The 20943-nt window shown below is 39.9% G+C and overlaps 1 protein-coding gene across 1 annotated transcript; it reads left to right on the top strand.

Moving 5' to 3' along the window:
- The first annotated feature begins 258 nt into the window (after positions 1–258).
- Positions 259–20619, top strand: tbl1x (transducin beta like 1 X-linked). The gene is made up of 15 exons (XM_063497820.1): positions 259–613; positions 13685–13789; positions 14223–14368; positions 14706–14925; positions 15499–15631; positions 15793–15934; positions 16038–16101; positions 16250–16347; positions 16782–16842; positions 16958–17079; positions 17161–17235; positions 17330–17457; positions 17980–18145; positions 18238–18339; positions 18495–20619. Exons 2-15 carry the CDS (start codon positions 13732–13734, stop codon positions 18519–18521), a joined length of 1542 nt encoding a protein of 513 aa, XP_063353890.1. The 5' UTR covers positions 259–613; positions 13685–13731; the 3' UTR covers positions 18522–20619.
- The last annotated feature ends 324 nt before the right edge of the window (positions 20620–20943 follow it).

The following is a 20943-nucleotide window of genomic DNA, read 5'->3' as shown; positions in this document are numbered from 1 at the left end:
ATATTTTCCATAAGGTGTTAACAAATTGACACTTTGGCTGCTGATTTGGCTAATTAGGCCAATCAGATACAAATGAGATAAAACAGTCCCTGGATTATTAACCCCAGAATGGATCGTGTTTATAATAGTCAGGTTTATTAAAGACAGTTTAGCCTTCAACCCCCCCCCGCGCGCGCTCGCTCGCTCGCTCTCTCTCTCTCTCCTATTCTGTGTGTACGTCTCTCTCTCCCTGCCGTTTAGCGCTCGCTGCTGTCTCTTTCTGCTCCTGTTCTCAGTGAACGGTGAGGGTGAAACTCTACAGAGAGTAGCCTGCAGCCTCAGCCACAGAAACTCGGGTTTATTCCAACTTTACCGCCAGTTGTGCGTGTGTGTGTGCGCGCGCGCGCATGTGTGTGCGTGTCTGGGTGAACACGCTTTGTTAGCACAGCAAATTTAGCCGGCAGTGAGTCACACACACACACACACATACACACACCCGCGGTCGGAACTTGAAATGTGACGGTAATCAAAATGGGAGGAAAGTCGTAGCTAGCTCGCTGAAGTTGGAGGTTCTCCTTGTGGAAGAAGAAGGAAGAGGTGGCGGCGGACACCACGAGTTCACTCACAATAAAAGGTAAGCTAAGTAAAGGTCGAGTGGCACTGTTTTGGGCAGCACTGCATTCAGGCTGCTTGTGTGTTTATGTGGGTTAAAAGCGAAGAGGATAATGACTTTGAGAAATTGGTGATTACGGCGTTGATTAGGAGGATACTTGCCGGCACAAAGCTTAGTCACCCATTGACTCCACACGTGTGTTGAAATTCCCGTTTGCGCCTTTTAATTTAGCCTCTTTTGTTCATGATTTTTCAAACAGCCTACTTTTCTGCTACATTGTTGTTTTTCTTAAAGAAACATACTCATGTTTAACCTTATGTAGCCGACCTGTGGACTACTTTTACTAAATCGACTTAAGTTTTAGAGGTTCAAGGTTGTCCCATTGTGGTGACTGATTAGTTTGTCTACTTTGGTGGAAATGTGCTACAGAATAAGCTGCACTTTAGGTCATTTTGTTTGAGCTAAAGCATGAATGATACATATTTATATTGTCATGCAGACTTAGGTAGCGCATGTGTGGGGGGAGGGGAGAGAAATTCAACTGTACTAGACAGTGCCACCAGTTTCAAGGGCCAGTTCATGCTCTTGTATAACTCCAGTTTTAAATTGTTACTGTTAAGCTTATGACCTTCTACCATGCAGCACAGCACAGGCAGACGCTTTTAGAGAAACTCTGCTGTGTAGGAAGGAATATAAATTGTGATAATGCATGTCTACATAACACTCAACAAGCACAGACTACATCTGGAGAAAAATGAGAGATTGAGAAATGTGGTTTGACCTGCCTTTTAAGACTCTAAATAGTGCCTGGAATGATGGGATACAGCTCCAACAGTCTTGTCTGGCTTAAGAGAATCAAAGTGTATCTTAATCCAGGTTATTCCAAGTTTTGGCCTTCTCCCAGTTGAATATATCCAAGATAATTAAAAACAAGGATAAACATTGACTTCTTTTAATTAAGAGGATAGACTCTATGCCTAAACTACATGTGGACCAGTCATGCTTTTGTACCGGTTCACCCAGAAGAGAAAAAAAAATGTTATTGTTGCTATTAAAGCAAGATATAAAAAAGATTCAGATGCCAGGACTGGCTAAAACCCCTGCTATTTAAATTCTCTTGTAACCTGATTCTACTTCAGTGTCCCACATAAGTAATGTCAATGTGATGCTCCCATTTCTTGTTGACCTAGTGGCTGTATTTGAATGTTATTTGATTTCAATATGAGTTACATATTTTCTGGGATGTTTTTTTGCTGAACAGCCATGCCACAGCATGTCAGTTCCCTTTAGGGCAGGACTCCAACACAGCCACCCTACAACAGGAATTTTCTTCTGTTTTAACCTCTCCATTGTTGGTTCATTTTTTTTTTTGGGCTTTGGGTGATTATCTTGTGTCATCACCCAACCTCACCTAAGCTTGAGGTCGTTGATCTCAATCATGCCATTCTCTTGTAAATTTTCTTATTACTGTGTCAATTTCATTGTTTCTTCAAGCACTGTGAGGCGGGGGTGGCCAATTAATTTTCCCAAGGGGCCACATGAGAAACTAGGACTGTATGGGAGGCTAAACTCAGTTTTGTTTATCACTTTTTGAACTGCTAGCAGTAAGAGTAAATGTCACAGTTGAGCCTTAATCGTGGCCTCGGAAGTAAAAATGCATCCATAATACTACCTCCACCACACTTCAAAGTTGGTCTTAGTGTCATCCAGTGAATTTTTTTTCTTCAAACCAAGGAGTTTCTGCAGTTTTTATTTTATTTTATTTATAGTAGCAGGACTGTCTACTTTTACTTGGAGACATTTTTTATGATTTTGAATTTGCTGAACACCCAGGTCTTTAAAAACGCTTTCCTTCCTTTTCTAGCATTTTCCATTTCTATAATGGTTTTTCCAAGGTCCTGTGAAATTTGAGGCACAGTTCACACGAAGAAGTCAGTTTTTTTGGTTTTTTTTCTTCTTCCTTCTTTTTTTGACGAGACTACACTTTTTTTGAGGCTACAGTTTAGCAGCTTCCCAATCCTCATTGATGACCTAATTTATAAGGAGGGGCACGTCTACAACGAACACTTATAATCTCATTTCCAGCCTGTACTGTGAATAGTTTATTTTATGTGCTTAATAGTTTACCTTGCAAATTTACCATACATATGGAGTGTGTGCACACTGGATAGTAATGCCAGATTATCATTAATTGTTTATGTAATGGGGTGGTAACTTACAAAGAGTAAGGAAAAAAGAAAAGGTCTCATGTATGACCGGTGTGTAGCTTTTTTCACCGGGGAAATGATACAGCACAGCATTTGTGTTAATGTTTGAGTTTCAAGCAGGATATTCTTTTAGATTGAGTTGTTTAAATGCACTTTCTTGTGCTGTGTTGTTTTCTAAAGATCTGGTGTGACGAGTGTCTTAAACAGTTTTTGCAACCAGCTGCTCCACTTCAGTCCAGTAGTTGGTGGGAATGTAGAAGACAACTGTGATGACTCAATATAAAGTAAGGGGTAGGCAACATTGCAACAACAGCGAACATGTAGGAGATTCAAGTCTTGCTGCAGTTTAATGTGATTTACTGCTTTAGAATTGGGGTCACTGAGTCAGCGCAGGAAGAGAGATGAGCAATAGCAGCAAAGTGAATTCAGAACACCCCAAATGCTGGACTTCAAGTAAATAAACTTGCAAGCTGTTGCTGAGATTGTCCGTGAGTTTATTGAGGCTGAATTAAAACGCTACTCCAGCCAAATTTAATAAGAACATTCACGCTATGTAAAATAATTTCTCCATAACCCAATCTAGACTGCTTACCGTGCGGTGAAAACCTGTCCTTTGTTGTACGAGTTGTGTTGAACTCTAATTACAGTAGTTACAAAAACAGCTTCAGTGCCACCTGGTAAAAGAACACCAGGATTTAGTTTCAATGTTTTGCCTGTATTAATCTCTAATGTTTACTTCAGCATTAGAATTAATACTCTGTATCATTACTCATACTTTATAGACTTTAAATCCTTCTTTTCTTAGTGGATTTATCTGTCTTTTTATTTTGCGTTCCAATAAATTGACACAATTACCATTTGTACTGAATCCTCAGGGGGCATAGCCAAATAACATTGTTAGCCTGCTTCGTGACAGGATTTGAGATGAAAGGTGTTCTTTTTAGCTTCCATGCAATACCTGGTCTTGTGTTTAAAAGAAAAAAAAAACACCTCATGGCCTACAGTCTATGAAACATAATAGTTCAATTATATAATGACTTGTCTTTATTTATTTATTTTTTTTTACTTATTTATATCTAACTACTATAAGAAAACGTCAGATCCACAATGCAATGAGACTGTATTAAAAACAGAAATGTATTCCCTCTTCATAAGTAGGGCAAGGAAGTCCTGTGTGTCAGCCTTGTGGTGCTGCAAATCTCTTCACTGGGCTGTCCAAATATTTCTGTAGCAGTATTTATTTATGATAGACCATGGGGGAAGGTGGGCCATTCTCTCCCTTCAAAAGAGACATGCAGTGTTCAGTGGCGACCAGCCAACTGGCGCACTGGTGGTTACTCTAAAATAACTGCCATACAAGTACTGACTAGTTGAAGACTGTAGTTATTTATTTGGATATCATTTGGTGTTAGGGTGGTGCTGTTTATCATTGTGTGAGCTACAGCCTATGGTGCCTTCCCTCTGTCCCTACTTAGAATACAAGTAGAGCAAGTATATATCCCTTTAGGCATCTGTTAAAAATTTAAGTATTAATGTTTAGCGCTTTTCAAGTGTAGGCAGATGATCACATCTCTTAAGTGTGACTTGCTTGATTTTTTTTTCTTGTTTTTTGTTACTTTTTAGAAGGATGAATGAAGAAATAGTTGGTGGATGACTTTTCAGGAAGTTGTGCAAGCACATACTTGCCAGAGTGGGAAAGTTCTTTACTGAAGGTCATATTGTGTTTTTGCCTAAGTCTTAATCTTCATCCTGAGTCAGCCACGTAAGCTTATCTTATCTTTTGTGGAGCAATCAGTGTAGTTATGCATGCAAAGTATGTCATCATCATCATCATCTTAGCCACTCCTTGCTACATCATTTAACAAAGACTTGTGCACCTTTTGGAAACTGGGCTTAAATATTGATTGAATATTGCGATTTACCTCTTGATATGTGAGAGAATCCCCTGGTTATGATGGATTCACAGTTGTTTCCGAATTATATTTTATTCATTTCAAAAAATCAACATCTGTATGTTTTTTGTTTGTTTTTTAAAATCTCTTTATAATTCCAGTCACTTGTAAGGCTGTAATTCAAACTTTGCAGTTGCTTGGGCTTCTGGGTTTGCAGTATGCTGGTGGAAACCCTGCAGTGTATGTATGCATACTTGGGTTTGGGTTGTCAGTAACACTGAAATTCCACAGTTCTCAGAAGGACTGGATGATGTTAGGGCTGTTAAAATTGGCCAAAAAAGACATTTCGTTATTCCTTTACCAAAATCCACTCAGGTTCAAACCATTATTGCATATGAGACGTATCTGCAGCATGTCTGCAAGCAGGCATACCACTACAATGAGACATCATGTCTTACATAGTTATTTTATTTAAAGTTGTTTATTTTTAGATTGATTTGAGTGCAAATCACACTTGAGCTCAGCTGTGAACTCCCTGCCATCAAAACCACATGGTTGTTACAGAATTATTCACTCTTGTCAGACCATGGACTTACATTTCATTTTCAGTCACTGATAGTGACAAGCTTTAACTTCTGTCCATGCTTTTAGGTTGTCTGCCAGTGTAGTGCAAAATGTAAGGATCCTGATGACTGAATTTAGCCTGAAGTAGTTAGAAGAGCTATAAAGAAGTTTGAAAAACTAAATTAAAATAATCAGGGAAATGTTGTGACTTAACACATTGTTTACCTTATTGTGGTAGGCTTAATTGTTTGCTCCCTGTATTTTCTTGCACCAGCAGCTGTGTGTCTGAAGTCTGAAGCAGCAAGCAGCTCTGCTGTTCCCACTCTGCCACTGTGCAACATTGTGGATAAATATTTCTACATTAACTGTCCTGTTCCCAGCTGCTGGGTCTAAAAACTTTACTGGTAGAAACTCTGCATTGCATACTGTGTGGCTTGCAAGATAAGACAAATGGCACAACAGTGTTGCTTGCCTTTTTTGTTTTTCCAAAGAATATTATTTATTTGTATGTATTTTATGATTTTACAGTCAGATTATATTGATTATATAATCCAATTTAGACTACTTGTTGACAGCCTCATGTAGGTTAGTTATTTCAACTAGCCAACATCCACCTCATAAGTGATTTCCATTTTATTTGTGGAGGTGGTGTGTAGGTGCTTGGGCCAGATGGGCTGTCAGCCATGTACCACAATGTTGGAAACCCTGCATTAAGGTGAAAGGTATCTCTCTTGCTCTCTCTGTGGGCTGGCAATAGTGGTGCTGCAACAGCAGCACTGTCTTTGTGGACAACAGCTGTTCAGTGAGGTAGCTATATGCGGAGATTGAGGCAGGCAGTATGGCTCGAGCATCACACCAGTGCCATTTTTATGGCATTACAATATCATAGAGAGAAACCCAGTGATTCTCTTTGAGCAAGCATGTGGTGACAGCGGGGATGGAGGGGAAAAAAAAAGCTCCTTTCAAAAGAGAAGGCGACCATCGAGCTTGACACTAGAATCGAAGATAGAAAAGAAGACCACAGGGAAACGACAAACACTGAGCTCAGAGGGCTTGTATCTGAAGACCAGGAGCGTGCAGCTCTGAGTCCAGAGATACCTGCAGAAAGACACAATGAGAGAGGACATGTAGAGAAACAAAGAAGCACAAACTACAGATGGTAGAAGGCAGAAAGTTAATGCATGCAACTCTGACATTTAAATGCACACCGAGTGAAAGCCTTAATAAAGGCATTCAAAAAAACAGAGAATAGAGTTGAGGTGAGGCTAAGTGCATCATGCAGCAGCTGGATGTATATGCAGCAGTATTTAAGATCAGTTTTTATTACACAGCAATAACAGTGTTTTTTTTTTTTTTGGTTTGTTTTCTTCGTTTATGCTTAAAATTGCAACAGGATATCGCAATAAGACATTTTCATAGTTTTGGCCAAGAAGCAAAAATGAATGTACTTCTGTAAAATGTGGTAGTAGTATTCTGTGATTGTCTATAATTGTGTGTATTTTCATGACCCATATACTCATGCGGTTGCAAGAGGAAACCCTAAAATGTCCCAAACTTTTATTGCTCGTGTGCAGTCAGTTGTTCAGCATGGAAGATGCTGTGTGGAGGACACAGACAAAGGGAAATCTTTGGTGTGTTGGTGTTAGTGTTACACGGTGTAAATGCTGGCTAAAGAAGCAGCCGTGAGATGGCTTAGAATGAAGATCAGTTTTTCAGCACGCTTGTCTGCCTTGTTTGCTTGACCCTGATGTCAGATGGAAGGAAAGCTCAAGGAGAGTGGGGGTATTTAGGGTGGCATGAGCAGCTGTTGACAGAGAAGCAAGAGCCTTTGGTCACCATAGCAACACTTGTATTGCCCACACTGGTGTGTCTCGGTGTTTACAGCTCATTTGTGCTATCCTCATTTTGATGAAGAAAAAGAAATGCCTTGCAGAGGCCTCTGAAATGACTACTAACTTGTTAAGGATTCTTCATTACTATTGAATAAATACACAAACACTATAATGGTTACTTTTTTTTTTTTTCGGGTAGTGAAATAGTGTTTATGCAAAAGCTTGTTAAGACATACTGTACACTCCCATAGAGATGTAATACTTTCAGTTCCTGTCAGTGGTGTAGACAATGGCCGCATTTGCGTAATGTCAACACAGCCAAAACACTTCCAAATGCTCTATTCATTATTCATTTAGGCGTTTATTATCAGACGTGCAGATAATTCACTCTCCGCTTCGCTTAGTATGCACTGGCCTAGATGTAAAACCACATAAATTTGTGACGTTCTAACTGAGCAGTGGGAAAGGTGGATTTTTATGTTGTTTGTGTGCTGCCTTCAGCATGAAGGAGAAAAAAAAGCTTTGTGTCCCAGAATCTCCTCCACACAATGTACTTATTCGCCACCCACCCCCACAAAGCCATATACACAGGCATGCCCCACAGTGACTAGTTCTTGATACGCTTGTGTGAATGTATGTATGAAAGAAGCTTATCTGGAGACCCCAAATTAATAGCTTACCAGTAACCTGGTTATTGTGTCTTCAGTGTAGCTTGTCAGTAATCAGATTTATTTCCAGTCCCATGCTGTATGCTTTTAAACTATCCGATATAGTAACATTTTAATATATGCAATAATTTGTTGTACTTGCGTGACAAAATGATGCATCTGTCAACAGCCAAAATGACCAAAATCATTTAGGCAAGAATGTGCCTAGGTGTGGGCAGGTTGCTTCATGTAGCGGGAAAAAAAGCAGTTAAGAATGATTAGAGTAATGTAGCACTTTTTATTTTTAAGGCATAAAGATGCTACACTTAGACTTAACAGCAGTTAATAATTTTGTAACGTGTGAGAGACATGGATGGATGATCTCATTTAGATGTTTTTACTAGAAATAATCAGTCATTTTAGCCCTCTTTTGTTATAAAATGAAAGCAGTTTCAGAGTGTACTCTTTGATGACAAAAATACAGATTCATCTTCTTTTGAGTCATATGCTCTGTTTATTAAAATAATTGATGTTTTGTTCTCTTATGGTTAGAAATGTAGGGTCTGGGCTAATAGAGAAGACACCTGGGAATTCCCTGCTTTGAACACTATAATACTAGTTTGGTTTCAACTGAGAAAACTAAATGTCACCAGTATGCAAGTGAGAGATGACATTTTTATTTGATGTTGACAAGTTTTGCATGAGGGTGGATCTTAGGTCCTGAATGGAAACAATTATGGTGGCTCCATCAGTGATCCTTACAGTCTGTTGCCATTTTCCAATCATTTCCCAGGGAGAAACCCTCTTTTCCAGTGTCTCCCTTGCAAGTGAAAATTCACTCATATTGCCGTGTCTAATAAGGAGTACAAATTTGACTTGTAATTTTGTGAGGATCATAGGATTGGGTATGTTTGATGAAGCTCTAGTGGGACTGAATGCCCTCATTAATGTGTTATGTGGGATTAATGGTATCATGTTTGTGTCCATTTACAAAGGTATTTGGTTACACAGAGTGAAGGTGTATGGGTATACAACCTATGCAGACATGCTTGCATGTAGACTTCAAAAAGGAAAAAAGAAAACAAAAAAGGGCAGACAGAAGCTGCAGTGGTCACACAACTATGCCAGCCGCTTCAGCCTCATGACTCATCATTCTGAAAGATCTTGTAGCCCAGTCCTTGTAGTTCCAGGCATGGCCAACCACGTGCCTTGGAGAGCGTATAGAATTTTTTATTTTTTTTTCCCCAACTCATTACTGTAACAGGTAATTTCACGTGTGAGATGCACTCATCCAAAGGTGTGGTAATGCGTGGGTGTAGTCACTGGTTGGAATGAAAAACCTGCAGACTTCCATTGCACTTGGCTGGCCACCCCTGGTAAACATTAAGTGTTTCCACCCATAGCAAGCATGGGAGAAGTGTTTCCCCTAGAGACCGAAGGCTACCATCCCCCATCATTTGCCGACCTACATTGACTGTCATTTAGTGACTCACTGAGAAGGGCAAAGGACAATGCACAAATGGTTGTTGTTGTGATTACCTGTGTGGGGATCATTATCACAATGCACCCCTCCACCGTCCCCTTGCCCCCCCCCCCCAGACTGCAGCCTAAACCAGAAGCTTCAAAGTCGGGTTTTACTCAGCAGAGCAGTTCAAGAGAAAATGGCTGCTGTTTCCAGGTCTTGTTTGCACATCTGTCAGGAGCTGACTGTTCAGGAGAAAATGGGGTCCGTGGTATGCAGGGTTTTTTTTTTAAACATCGTTCTATTCAAGCCTGCATGTGTAGGAGATGCCTGAATGTGTGTTTTTCTTTGCTGTATTATATTTTATTTATTTATTTATTTTACAGCCAAATGTTGATGTTCAGAAAGCATTTGATTTGATTTTTAGTGAGGTTTTCACAGGAAAAGATCTGTTAAGTTTTCTGCACACGGTATTATTTGATTTGCTGTGAAATGTTTTTTTGTTTTTATCTATGCACATTTTTTAAATCAACACATGCAGTTTTAAATGCTCAAATAGTTGCATTTAAACTGTTTCATATATGTAATCCTTTCATTTTCCTTATGGGAAATATCAATATTTTGTTGTTGATCTGTTTTTGCACAGTTTAGAGCAGCTTGATATTTAAAACTCTTTTGGTTTATGTATTGAAGCAGGTTTCCGAGCTTGATAACCACCCCTTTTCCAAAAAAAAGTCAGTTAATTTGAAATTTGACGTCATACAAATTAAGATTTGACCAGTTTTCATACCACTCTCCAGTCTTTCATCTGATATCCCTCTGTGGTCACAGTTCAAAATGTGAAGCTCAAAACAAGGAAGTTGGAAAAACGCTGTAACAGCATTGCATGACAATTTGAGTTCCCCCTCCCCCAACACTGCCACCTTCTGTGAATTGCATCGTATGTTAGTCATGTCTGTTTCTTAGGAATGTACTAATTTATCAACAGAGCGTCTGTAGAGGGAAGTGTTAGGTGCTGACTATCCTTGGTCTTTCTGCAAAAAGAATCAAAAGGAAAAGAAAAGAGACATCTGTCCTTTTATCTGAGATCCAGTTTCATATTTCTTGTGAGTCTTTGAGTATCAGCTAGTACCTGCTATTTCTACATTCACATTATATGCTATGATAAGATCAAATCTAAAGCTGTAGTACCTGTTAAATAAATCAACTGTGCAGTGAAAGTAACATACTGGCAAAAGTCTAAGTTGTCTATTTCAACACGGAAAATATCTCGAAGCATTCAGCCACAGCATTGCTGGGCATTGTTGTCGCGTTTTTTAGCCAGCAGCAGAGGCACAGTCCTGGCACAATATTGCATTAGTATTGTGCTGTTGCTGCACAGAGCTAACCAGACCCGTGTCTACATGTTGTCACTCTGTCACTTGGGGACACTGTCAAATATGTGGAACATACAGTAATGTGTGCTACTTTTGTTCAGTTTTGGCTCTTGTTGGTTCTCTGGCTTTCACTCTGTTGCAGAGAAGACACAATTCATAATTTAAATGTATAGACTGTTCTCTTGTTGTTGATTGTTGATGTTTTTAATGTATGCTTCTTATTTATTCATTTGTAATTTTGTGATTCTTCTTCTTCGTGGTGCACACTCAGGGTTGTTTCCTTTCCTGTTTTAATCAGCTTTTCAACCAGTTGGCTTTAAACCTGCTGGAATCTTGTAATGTCATCAGTCAGGCAACATACTGTTGGCTTTCTGAAGGACTGCACTCCAGCATCTGTGTTGGTTTCAATCCAGTAATTGTGTTCTCTGTGTAGCCGTAGAGCTATACCACTCGACATCCATGCAGGACCATAAATTGAGCAGAAATCAGAGAGCTGAATTGAGGTCTGGGTCATAGTGTGCTGGCATACAGGGATATGCCAGACAACACACCTCTGTAACACACATGAATTCACATTAGCACATCGCTTCACATTAACATATCGTGAATTTAGAAACAATAACATGCTATGTGAACACAAAGGAGGCATTAAGCAGGCTTTGTTTGGTTTAGTGTGATGGTCAAAGGTGGATTATGAGGGGGTCGTCTTAGAGGCAGTATAGTGAGAGTGGCTGCAGTGAGCTTGATGTCCTCAGCAGGGATTCTCATAATTGACCCATTAGGTGATCTTTGTCAATTCTAGCAATTTCCTTTTTTTTTTTTTTTTTGCTTTGCAGTCACATGTTTTCCATTTGACAGAGTTGATACGATTGTAGAGCTATATTTTTCTTCCACCTGTAAATGGTGTCAATATGACCATGCAGGCATGTTCGTTGTGATGTGGTTTTGTTTTTTTAGTCTGTTTTAATACCGTCTCTAAGACGAAGTGAAAACAGGAAACTCTTAAGATGATAATGGTAGCTTAATATAGAAAACAGATGGGTACTTCTGTAACTGTTGCTCACACGCTGATTTGTATTTCAGATGCGTCATCTGATTTCTCGTATGTGTATTTGTCACATGGTTGACAAATGGTTTTGCTGGAGTGCAATTTGCTGCTTTGTTTCCGTTGATTGACAGGACATTAATCAAATCTGCCAGCTGAGAGACTGAAAGCATTTCACAAAGTAGGATTACGTGTTTCATTGTTGAGTATTTTTCTCTTACCTGTGCAATAAGTGACATGAATCAGATTTCTATTTCAAACTAAGCCGTGTGGTTTACGGTCCACAATGTGTTTGATTTTATTTGCATGTTGCTAAGCACATTAGACAGCCCTCTAATAAGTCCTACAAATCCTACGATCCTGTAAGCGTACGATCAGTTTGGATGTCTCATGTTTTTTCTTTGCTTATCTGAGTTCATCTGAACTGATAAACCTTTGCAGGACAGAGGTTGACATCTTCTCTGGTCAGGCCCAGTCAAAGGAGTCTTGAATGCCCAGCGTGTTGTGTAATGGACGGTTGCATCATGTGCCCATCTGATAGAGGCTTTATTGGTGCTGCTGATGAGACCAACGTCTCTCTCTAGACTCCCATTTAATAATGTTTCCAGTTGTTTGGTATGTAGCTATAGTGGCCCTGGGAGCAGTGGCTGAACGCTTTGATGTGGCTAGTCTGTCTTAGTCCCATATGTAAGCTAATTAGCTAAAGGGGAAACATGAGCGCTGTGGCCAGAAATGGGTACAGCGATGAAGGTAGCTTAGCATTGTTTATTCTTTGGAAGAAGAGGGCAAAATAACTCTTACCTTGAGTGAAATGTGTCTGTCATTATCATATGCTTCAGCAATCTATGAAATGAGAATATAACTGCTGTCCATGTAATGCTTCTGACATTCAGTTGTATGTTTTGCAGTTGCGAGCGTCTTTGCTCCAAGTATAATGCCATAGCCTTTTATGTTCAAAAATATAAAAGAAGCTTGCTGCACCAGTTAGAGGTAGCTATTATTCCAGTCCTCGGCATCTCTATGGGGCTACAACAAAGGTAGACCCAATTTGAAAGAATATACCAAGGTGAAAGAGTGAATAATTCATGTTGAGTAAAATGTTCAAGCCCTCTGGCTTTATGCCCACTGGTAATTGGGACAACACCGCTCTGTCTATTTTGCTCGATCTCTCTTGTTGCTATGCTACGAAAGGGAATCTTGAGTGGGCCTGGATAGTGTATGGAATGAAAGTTTGACAGCCATGCAGTCTTCATAGCTGACAGCATCCCGTTATGTCTCTTTATGGCAAAATGTCCGTCTGTTTACCTCTTATTGGGAGATCAGGAAATGGTTAGATGTGTGTCTTTGCACATTCTCAGGTTTAATTTGGTTCCTTTGCTTTGTTGTCTGCTGCTCTGACATTTTCGTTCTTGTGGTATTTACTATAAATTTGTGTGTGTTTACATTGTTTCTGTGGCTGTATATACAAGGTTTTTTTTTTCCAGCTTCATTTACTCTGTTCTTGTAAAGCATGTGGGAGATTATGAACAGTACAGCAACATTCATCAGCCTGAGGACAAAATACTGTTAGAATTAACAATGTTACTCCTTCATTTTGATTTAATTGTTAATGTAAGTACTGTTAAATACTTGTATTTGTTTAAACTGGAAGGTTAGGTGGGCTGCTATGATTAATTGTAAGTCACTAGATGGGCAGTAGAGTCATGCTTGATATCCTAAAATCATAGCTTATTCCATCTACTTGCTTTTTGTTCTGAATGTAGATTTTTGGGAGGAACAAATCCAGCCTTCAGCAACATCAGAGGATCGAGTCATGCAGTAGTGGTTAAGACCAGAGTGTGAATGAACTAACAGGAAGTGGAAGTGAGGGCTTTCCCGTGCGTGTGTTTGTTTGTCTGCGCATAGCTGCATCACTATGCAAAGATTGGGACACGTTGTGTAACTATTTTTACCAGTAGGAGATGCCAAATGCCGTTCGGGTCAATAAAACTACAGATTTGTAAATGTCACATGCCAGAGCACAGACCTAAATATTAATCTCAGCTCCCAATTTTGATCTCTTTTCAGGAGTGAGCTCAGCCTTCCAACATACCTCCTCCTTTCACTGGGCTAAGATGAGTATTACCAGCGACGAAGTGAACTTCTTGGTCTACAGATATCTCCAAGAGTCAGGTTTGCCTCTCAAATATCTTTTTTTTTTTTCCCTTCTTTTTTTTAAATTTAGGATGTAAGCACCATGTGAAAACAGTGTTGCATTGCTCTGGATATGTCAGCATGCTATTATACTCAGGGATCTGAATTTATAGGATCTGGATCAGTCCCGAAACCCTAGCTGTTGTCTTTTATTACTGTTTATTGAGACTGTCTGAAGCCATCTGGCAGTGTACAAGCTACTAGCAGCTCTGAGAGGTCAACACTGAAAATTGGCATGCCTTATTGTACTCTCAAATGTCATGCTTGTTATTCCATTTTGTTGTTGTATTCAATTACTGTTAGCTTTGATTGGATCAGACAAGACTTTTCTTTGAATATTTGTGTTGTGTTTGTGCACATCTTGTGCTTGGCACTCTGCTGTTAATGAATGTGAATGGTGTTTTGTTTTTAGGTTTCTCCCACTCAGCATTCACCTTTGGCATTGAGAGCCACATCAGCCAATCCAACATCAATGGAACACTAGTGCCCCCTGCTGCTCTCATCTCTATCCTGCAGAAAGGACTCCAGTATGTGGAGGCAGAAATCAGCATTAATGAGGTGAGGGCTGGGACCTGCTGTTACTGACTCCCACAGATGTCTTCTGTTGCTTAATGATACAAAGACAGACTTTGATCTCGATGCTGACTCGCTAGGGTAACTGCAAGTGCTTATCCCCCCCCCCCCCCCCCCCCCACACACACACACACACACACACACACACACACATTTACGTCGTCTTGTACTGGAAGGAACCCTGAAGTGTGTTTGTATTAGGCTGCCAATTAGGAAGCACTCTTCACCTTTGTAATTGACGATTATCAGGGAAACAAGACGAGTCACTAATTAAAAACCACACCCCTCCACGATGCGTTCTTAACTCCTCTTGTGATGACAGGACGGCACGGTCTTTGACGGTCGACCGATTGAGTCACTGTCGCTCATTGACGCGGTGATGCCAGATGTGGTGCAGACGCGGCAGCAGGCCTTCCGCGACAAACTAGCCCAGCAGCAGGCCACCTGTACCATAGCAGCTTCAACCTCTGGAATCCAGTCCAATGCGCCAAAGAACGGAGAAGCCACTGTCAATGGCGAGGAGAATGGTACTCACAACATGAGTAAGTTGAACATTAATATCGTTGGTCGCAGCTGTAGGTAGAGCTTACAGTCACCACATTTTGTCTCTTAACTTTAACCCAAATATCTGAGTCATGACAGAAATGGTGACTCATGTAATACATTTCTGAGGTCTGTTAATGTGACCTCATTTTGTTATAGATGTGTGTCAAGCTCACAGTCAGTTACTATATATTCAGTTATGTCTGTAGCAGTGATAGTCATTTTCCATTGCCCAACACATGTGTGAAGTAATATATGATGCATAGGTCAGAGTTTTCTTACTGGAATATAACAGTTTGAGAGTTGCTTTTAAAATTAGAGATGTCATAGTAGTTGAAGCACATCAATATATACTTTAGTTGACTTTTTTGAATAGATTACTGATTTTCTTTGTTGGCCCCCTGTTGCTTGAAAAGTTATATATTCACCTCCTTTGACAATTGTCTAAACTAAATACTGTAAACATTAATGGTAAATCTACAGAATGCTTAAAACTTGCTGAGAATTGTAGCCAAATCTATGTTTTGCGTGTATGTTAACATACATAAAATATGTATCTGTCCACTCCTCAGATAACCACAGTGAGCCTATGGAGATGGATGTGGATGTTGAGATACCAGCCAGTAAAGCTACAGTACTCCGAGGCCACGAGTCTGAAGTTTTCATCTGCGCCTGGAACCCTGTCAGCGATCTGTTGGCCTCAGGGTCAGTCTCTGTGCTGAAACACATCTTAATTCATCCTGCATGAATCGTACTGTATTGTATTAACGCTGTGGTGTAAGACATCTAGCTTTATAAAAAAACACTGCTGATAGGTTGCATTTCCACAATCATTTGACCGCCTCCTGTTATGTTGGTTGGTTCAGTTCGGGGGACTCCACTGCCAGGATCTGGAACCTGAACGAGAATAATAACTCAATCTCCACCCAGCTGGTGCTGCGCCACTGTATCCGAGAAGGTGGCCAGGATGTCCCCAGCAACAAAGATGTCACCTCCCTAGACTGGAATGTAGGTTTCAGATCATCCATCACATCTTTCCTCTCGTACCTCTACCATCTGGTAAACAGGCAGTGCCGTCAGGTAACAGTGCTGTTATGTTGTCGTCCAACAGAGCGATGGGACTCTCCTGGCAACGGGCTCGTATGATGGATTTGCCAGGATATGGACAAAGGATGGTATGTCCTCCATCATTGTCACACATTGTTGTTTCTTTTGCCATTAGATTTTTATTTTTTGGCATTGTTGATGTGAAAAATGCAACCTTCGTGACAATTTTGTGAGGGATCTTTTCTAAGAGAAACTGATATTACTCTTATCCATTAGGAAATCTGGCAAGCACATTGGGTCAACACAAAGGGCCCATATTTGCACTCAAGTGGAACAAGAAGGGGAACTGTATTCTCAGCGCTGGTGTAGATAAGGTACTCCTAAAGATCCCCAGGCGTGGATTTGTCTTTCACTAATAATATCCTTATGTTTTGGGGGGTTTTGTTTGCTTTTTTTGTTTCAAACCAGCCTTTTTTTGCTCATCAGACAAAGACTAAATCTCTGACATATCATTTTCTCATATCCATAACCTAAAATTCTTAACAGTATAAAACCAAATAAAAACAGGGAAAGAAACCTGAAATTTTCTTATCTGTCTTTTAAGATTAATTTGGATTTTTATAGCACAACAGACATTTAATCAAATGGAATGGAGTAAAACTTTACCAAGAAAGGTTAAGCAAATAAAAACTGAGTCGGTGACATTAACTGTAGATGGGTTTATGGACCATCGAACGACAGATGAGGCATGCGCATTTGTGCAGAAAAGTTGAGCTTGTGTTTTAAAATGCAATTGTAACTTTTCCAGACGACAATCATTTGGGACGCACACACAGGAGAAGCCAAACAGCAGTTCCCCTTCCACTCAGGTAAAGCGAATTCATGTATCAAGATAAATGACTGTTATAGATAATGAATATGATACAAAGTGACTGCTGCTCAGTTGCGATCGTGCAACCCTAATGAGTATGGATTTGTGCACAGCCCCAGCACTGGATGTTGACTGGCAGAACAACACCACGTTTGCCTCTTGCAGCACAGACATGTGCATCCACGTATGTCGACTTGGCAGCGACCGCCCCCTCAAGACTTTCCAGGGCCACACGGTGAGCAGCTTTTCTGACCCCATCTCTCACACTAACTTTAGTTCTACCTCAACATACATGCTAATGAGCGTTGTTTTGCAGAATGAAGTTAATGCCATTAAGTGGGACCCATCAGGTATGCTGCTTGCCTCCTGCTCGGATGACATGACCTTAAAGGTAAGACCAATCTCCGGTCTTGGAGGTTAAAGAAAACAAACACATTGATTTGTATTCATACATACTTTTCTCTTGCCATTCCTCTCACGTGCAGATTTGGAGTATGAAGCAGGAGTCATGCGTCCATGACCTCCAGGCTCACAGTAAAGAAATCTACACTATCAAGTGGAGCCCCACAGGCCCCAGCACAAATAACCCCAACGCCAACATCATGCTTGCCAGGTAGGAGACTGACTATATATAACTCACATTCAATACCGTACGCGGCTGCCAATCACACGGGTCAACTTTTAATGAAGTCCTGGCTTGTTGTGTTCACTATGAGCTGTGTGTATGTTGAACCTTATAGATGTGTTTGCGAAGGCCACAAGCCCCGATGCTTCTTAATGAGAAGAAACTGTGTCTCAGGCAAAATTTCAGCGCTGCTGTGTTACCTAAATACCTGCACCCGGACACAGATGTGCATGCATGTATATATTTCCTAGTTTTAATACTGTGAATGTTCACGGTGCGTAATGACCTCCAAGCACATCTGGCACAATAATTATTCTGCATTTACTTTCATCTTCAGTAAATTTAGAGATGATGATGATTTAGATGGAATTAAGGTTATTTTTTTTCCTGTGTCTTCCTCTGCACTATAAATCAGTGGAAATGAAAACTAGCATTTATTGAAGAAACTGATTATTAGGATGCTTTAATGCTTCTTAACCATCTGATTCCTATCCTCTGTTCTCCACACAGCGCTTCTTTTGACTCTACAGTGCGACTGTGGGATGTTGAACGTGGGGTTTGTATTCATACACTGACCAGGCACCAGGAACCGGTCTACAGCGTGGCCTTCAGCCCTGATGGCAAACACCTAGCCAGCGGCTCCTTTGATAAATGTGTCCACATTTGGAACACTACGGTAAGAGCTGGACTGGAATTTATACTGTGAAAACGGCAGAGAAGAGACGATTAATTGTCATTTATCATCATTTGTTTGTGGCTTTGTTTCAGACTGGAGCCTTGGTGCACAGCTACAGGGGTACTGGCGGCATCTTCGAGGTGTGCTGGAACAGCACCGGAGACAAAGTTGGTGCCAGTGCCTCTGACGGCTCGGTAAGCTGTTTTGATTTTACAGTTTTAATTTCAAATAAAACAAAAATGTCAGAAAGCGCTCATGACCAATATTTGAAGAACAGCGAGTAAAAATGCAGACTTGAAATGTAATATTAAAGCTATCTAATTTTTATTTATTTATTTTAACATTCTAGGTTTGTGTTCTCGATCTCCGAAAATAGCCCACTTGATGATTAATCCTGGATTGTGGAGAAAAATGCCTTCTCCTGCCATCAGCAAACACACACTCATTGCTCAAGAAGGGCTGTAAAGGTGAACTGAATGAAAACCCTCACCGGAAGAAAACCAGATCACTGCAGCGGTTTTAACTCCAACTGAATTCAGCGCACCTTCCAGTCGATGTGTGTATTTTATGAGAAGCCTGTTTGAGACATAGTGGAAGCTGGCTAAGAGATTCCCCTAGACTGGACACAACTCGCTGGGTGCATCCATGTATTAAAATGGTTCCTTATGATGAAGTGCTGCGATCCCCACGGGCCCCTGGTCCACCGTTTTCGGGTTGTGAGGGTAGAAACACAAGGATGAGTCGAGATATATATAAAGACAAAAGTGTTATTGAGACACTGGTGTTTGGCTGTGAGAGGAAACAAATTGCGAGGAACTTCATGTCCTAATGAAGTAACACAATGAAAGTAGCTGATACTGAAAACTGAAGCACTGCTGCTGTCTGTTGACACAGTGCTTAATTTCTCCCCAGTGGAGAAACGTTTGTTTCAAGAGTAATTCTTACTTTCCTTTTCTTTTTTCCTTTGTTCCTCCGTCTTTTCTTTTTTCTTTATTTGTATCTATTTTCCACAGATGGATTTTTGAAAATCAAACTGAATGTGCCGCTACGAGGTAGTTCTTAGCTCATTTTTAACATCAGGTTCAACAACACAAAAGGAAAGGCCTGCCAAGAAATTGTCCTAACTTCCAAAAATGACCTGTTCGATTCAGTCGTCAGAAAACGTCATTCTGTGGACAAGATGTGAAAAGTGTGCTTTATACAGAGAATTATCTGCCACTCTAGATGTAAATTTAAAGAATGTAAAGATGTAAATTAGATTCATACACAGACTTATATACTGTGTATATATGTTTATATACAGCACACTTTATTGCAATCCTGTAGGGGCTTTTTAATGGCTAGAGCTATCAGATCTTTGCTGATAATTCAAGACAAGACCACTCTTTTAAATGACGTGCATATCTCATGAGCTTCTTATGTTGCAGTCTTTCTGAAATCTGCCAGTCGTATCCATTTGATCGAGCTTACTTTTCGTTAAGTGAATCACAGAAAAAACATCAAAGAAAATGGCTTGAGCATCGTTGTTCTTCTCTGTTGATCACTAAAAGCCATGGAGGAAATGTACACCGCATCATCTGCATTTGGGAAGTTCTCTTGTTAAAGATATTAGCAGTCATCACTATCCTACTTAGCCTGCTGCTTTTATTTCTGTTTTGTGTGTAAAACAAGTCATCACGGGACTCACAAACCTGTAACTGCCAAGCAGACAAGCAAGGAAAGTTTCTGCAGCTTGTTTTATTATTAGGATGGTTCCTCTCTGGCACTCTTCCTCTGATCAGCCTACTGAAAATTCAGATCATTTGACCAGGAGGTGGATTTTATGCAAAAGCCTTGCTATTGTTTAAAAAAAAATTAGTCTTTTTTTTTTTTTTTTTTTTTTAAGCTGATCAGGCGTGCTGAGCTTGAAATGTGTGTTGTGAGCAGTATGTCTGCCTGCTTGGATGTAAAGTAAAAGTATCTTCAAGCAAACCTGCTACCACTTTGATTTGCCTTTTTAGCTTTTAATATTTTTTTAAATTTCATTTTATTGTTTGATTTTATTTGTTTTTGTCTCTCACTTTTTGTCAGCTTCAGCAGGAGCAACATGAAGTGCACTTTTGTATTGGTGGGCTCAGAAAAAAAAAATCACATTTTGCTGAAAGTCAAGGTCCAACTATTTGTTTTTGTTTTTTTTGTTTTTTTTTAATGTCACAATTGGATACTAATGGGTGTTTAATTTTTTTTTTTTTTTTTGACTACTTTTTTTTTTTTTTAAATTTGCTAAGAGCCATTATTGTCTGTGTCAGACTGAGCATTGGGCTGTAGGTCAGTGGCCATTCTTGGCATGCTAAGGAGCCCAATATGGAATAAGCGCTGTGACGGCTACTATCTTTTTCACCCTGATCCAGGGTCTGTCACCTGTTTCCAAGAAAAAAACAAAACATTGAAGTCATTCAGTGTCTCAAATAAATTACTCTATTTTGATAACAGAACTCAAGCCTTTGTCTTGAATTGTGTGTTTTCCCCCTTTTTCTTGAGCTCATTAACATATTGTAGATTTGGGGAAAAAATGAAAGATTTTTGAGTCAAAAGTGTAAAAGATATTTAGATATTTAATATAGCATGAAATACATGTGTGTAAAAATACAACATGGACACCTGGAAATACAATAACTTTGTTTTAAGATTAGTTATTTAGCTTATTTCATTTTGTGGGGCTTTTACAGCTTAATGAAAATGATTCTTGTCACAAAATCAGTGTATCTAATTTAAAGAAGCACTTAAAGTACTTTTAAAGGTCAGCCGTGTTCTTTCTG

Source organism: Pelmatolapia mariae, linkage group LG16_19, assembly GCF_036321145.2.
Source record: "Pelmatolapia mariae isolate MD_Pm_ZW linkage group LG16_19, Pm_UMD_F_2, whole genome shotgun sequence".
Taxonomy (NCBI): domain Eukaryota; kingdom Metazoa; phylum Chordata; class Actinopteri; order Cichliformes; family Cichlidae; genus Pelmatolapia; species Pelmatolapia mariae.
This window is presented reverse-complemented; position numbering and strand designations above follow the sequence as displayed.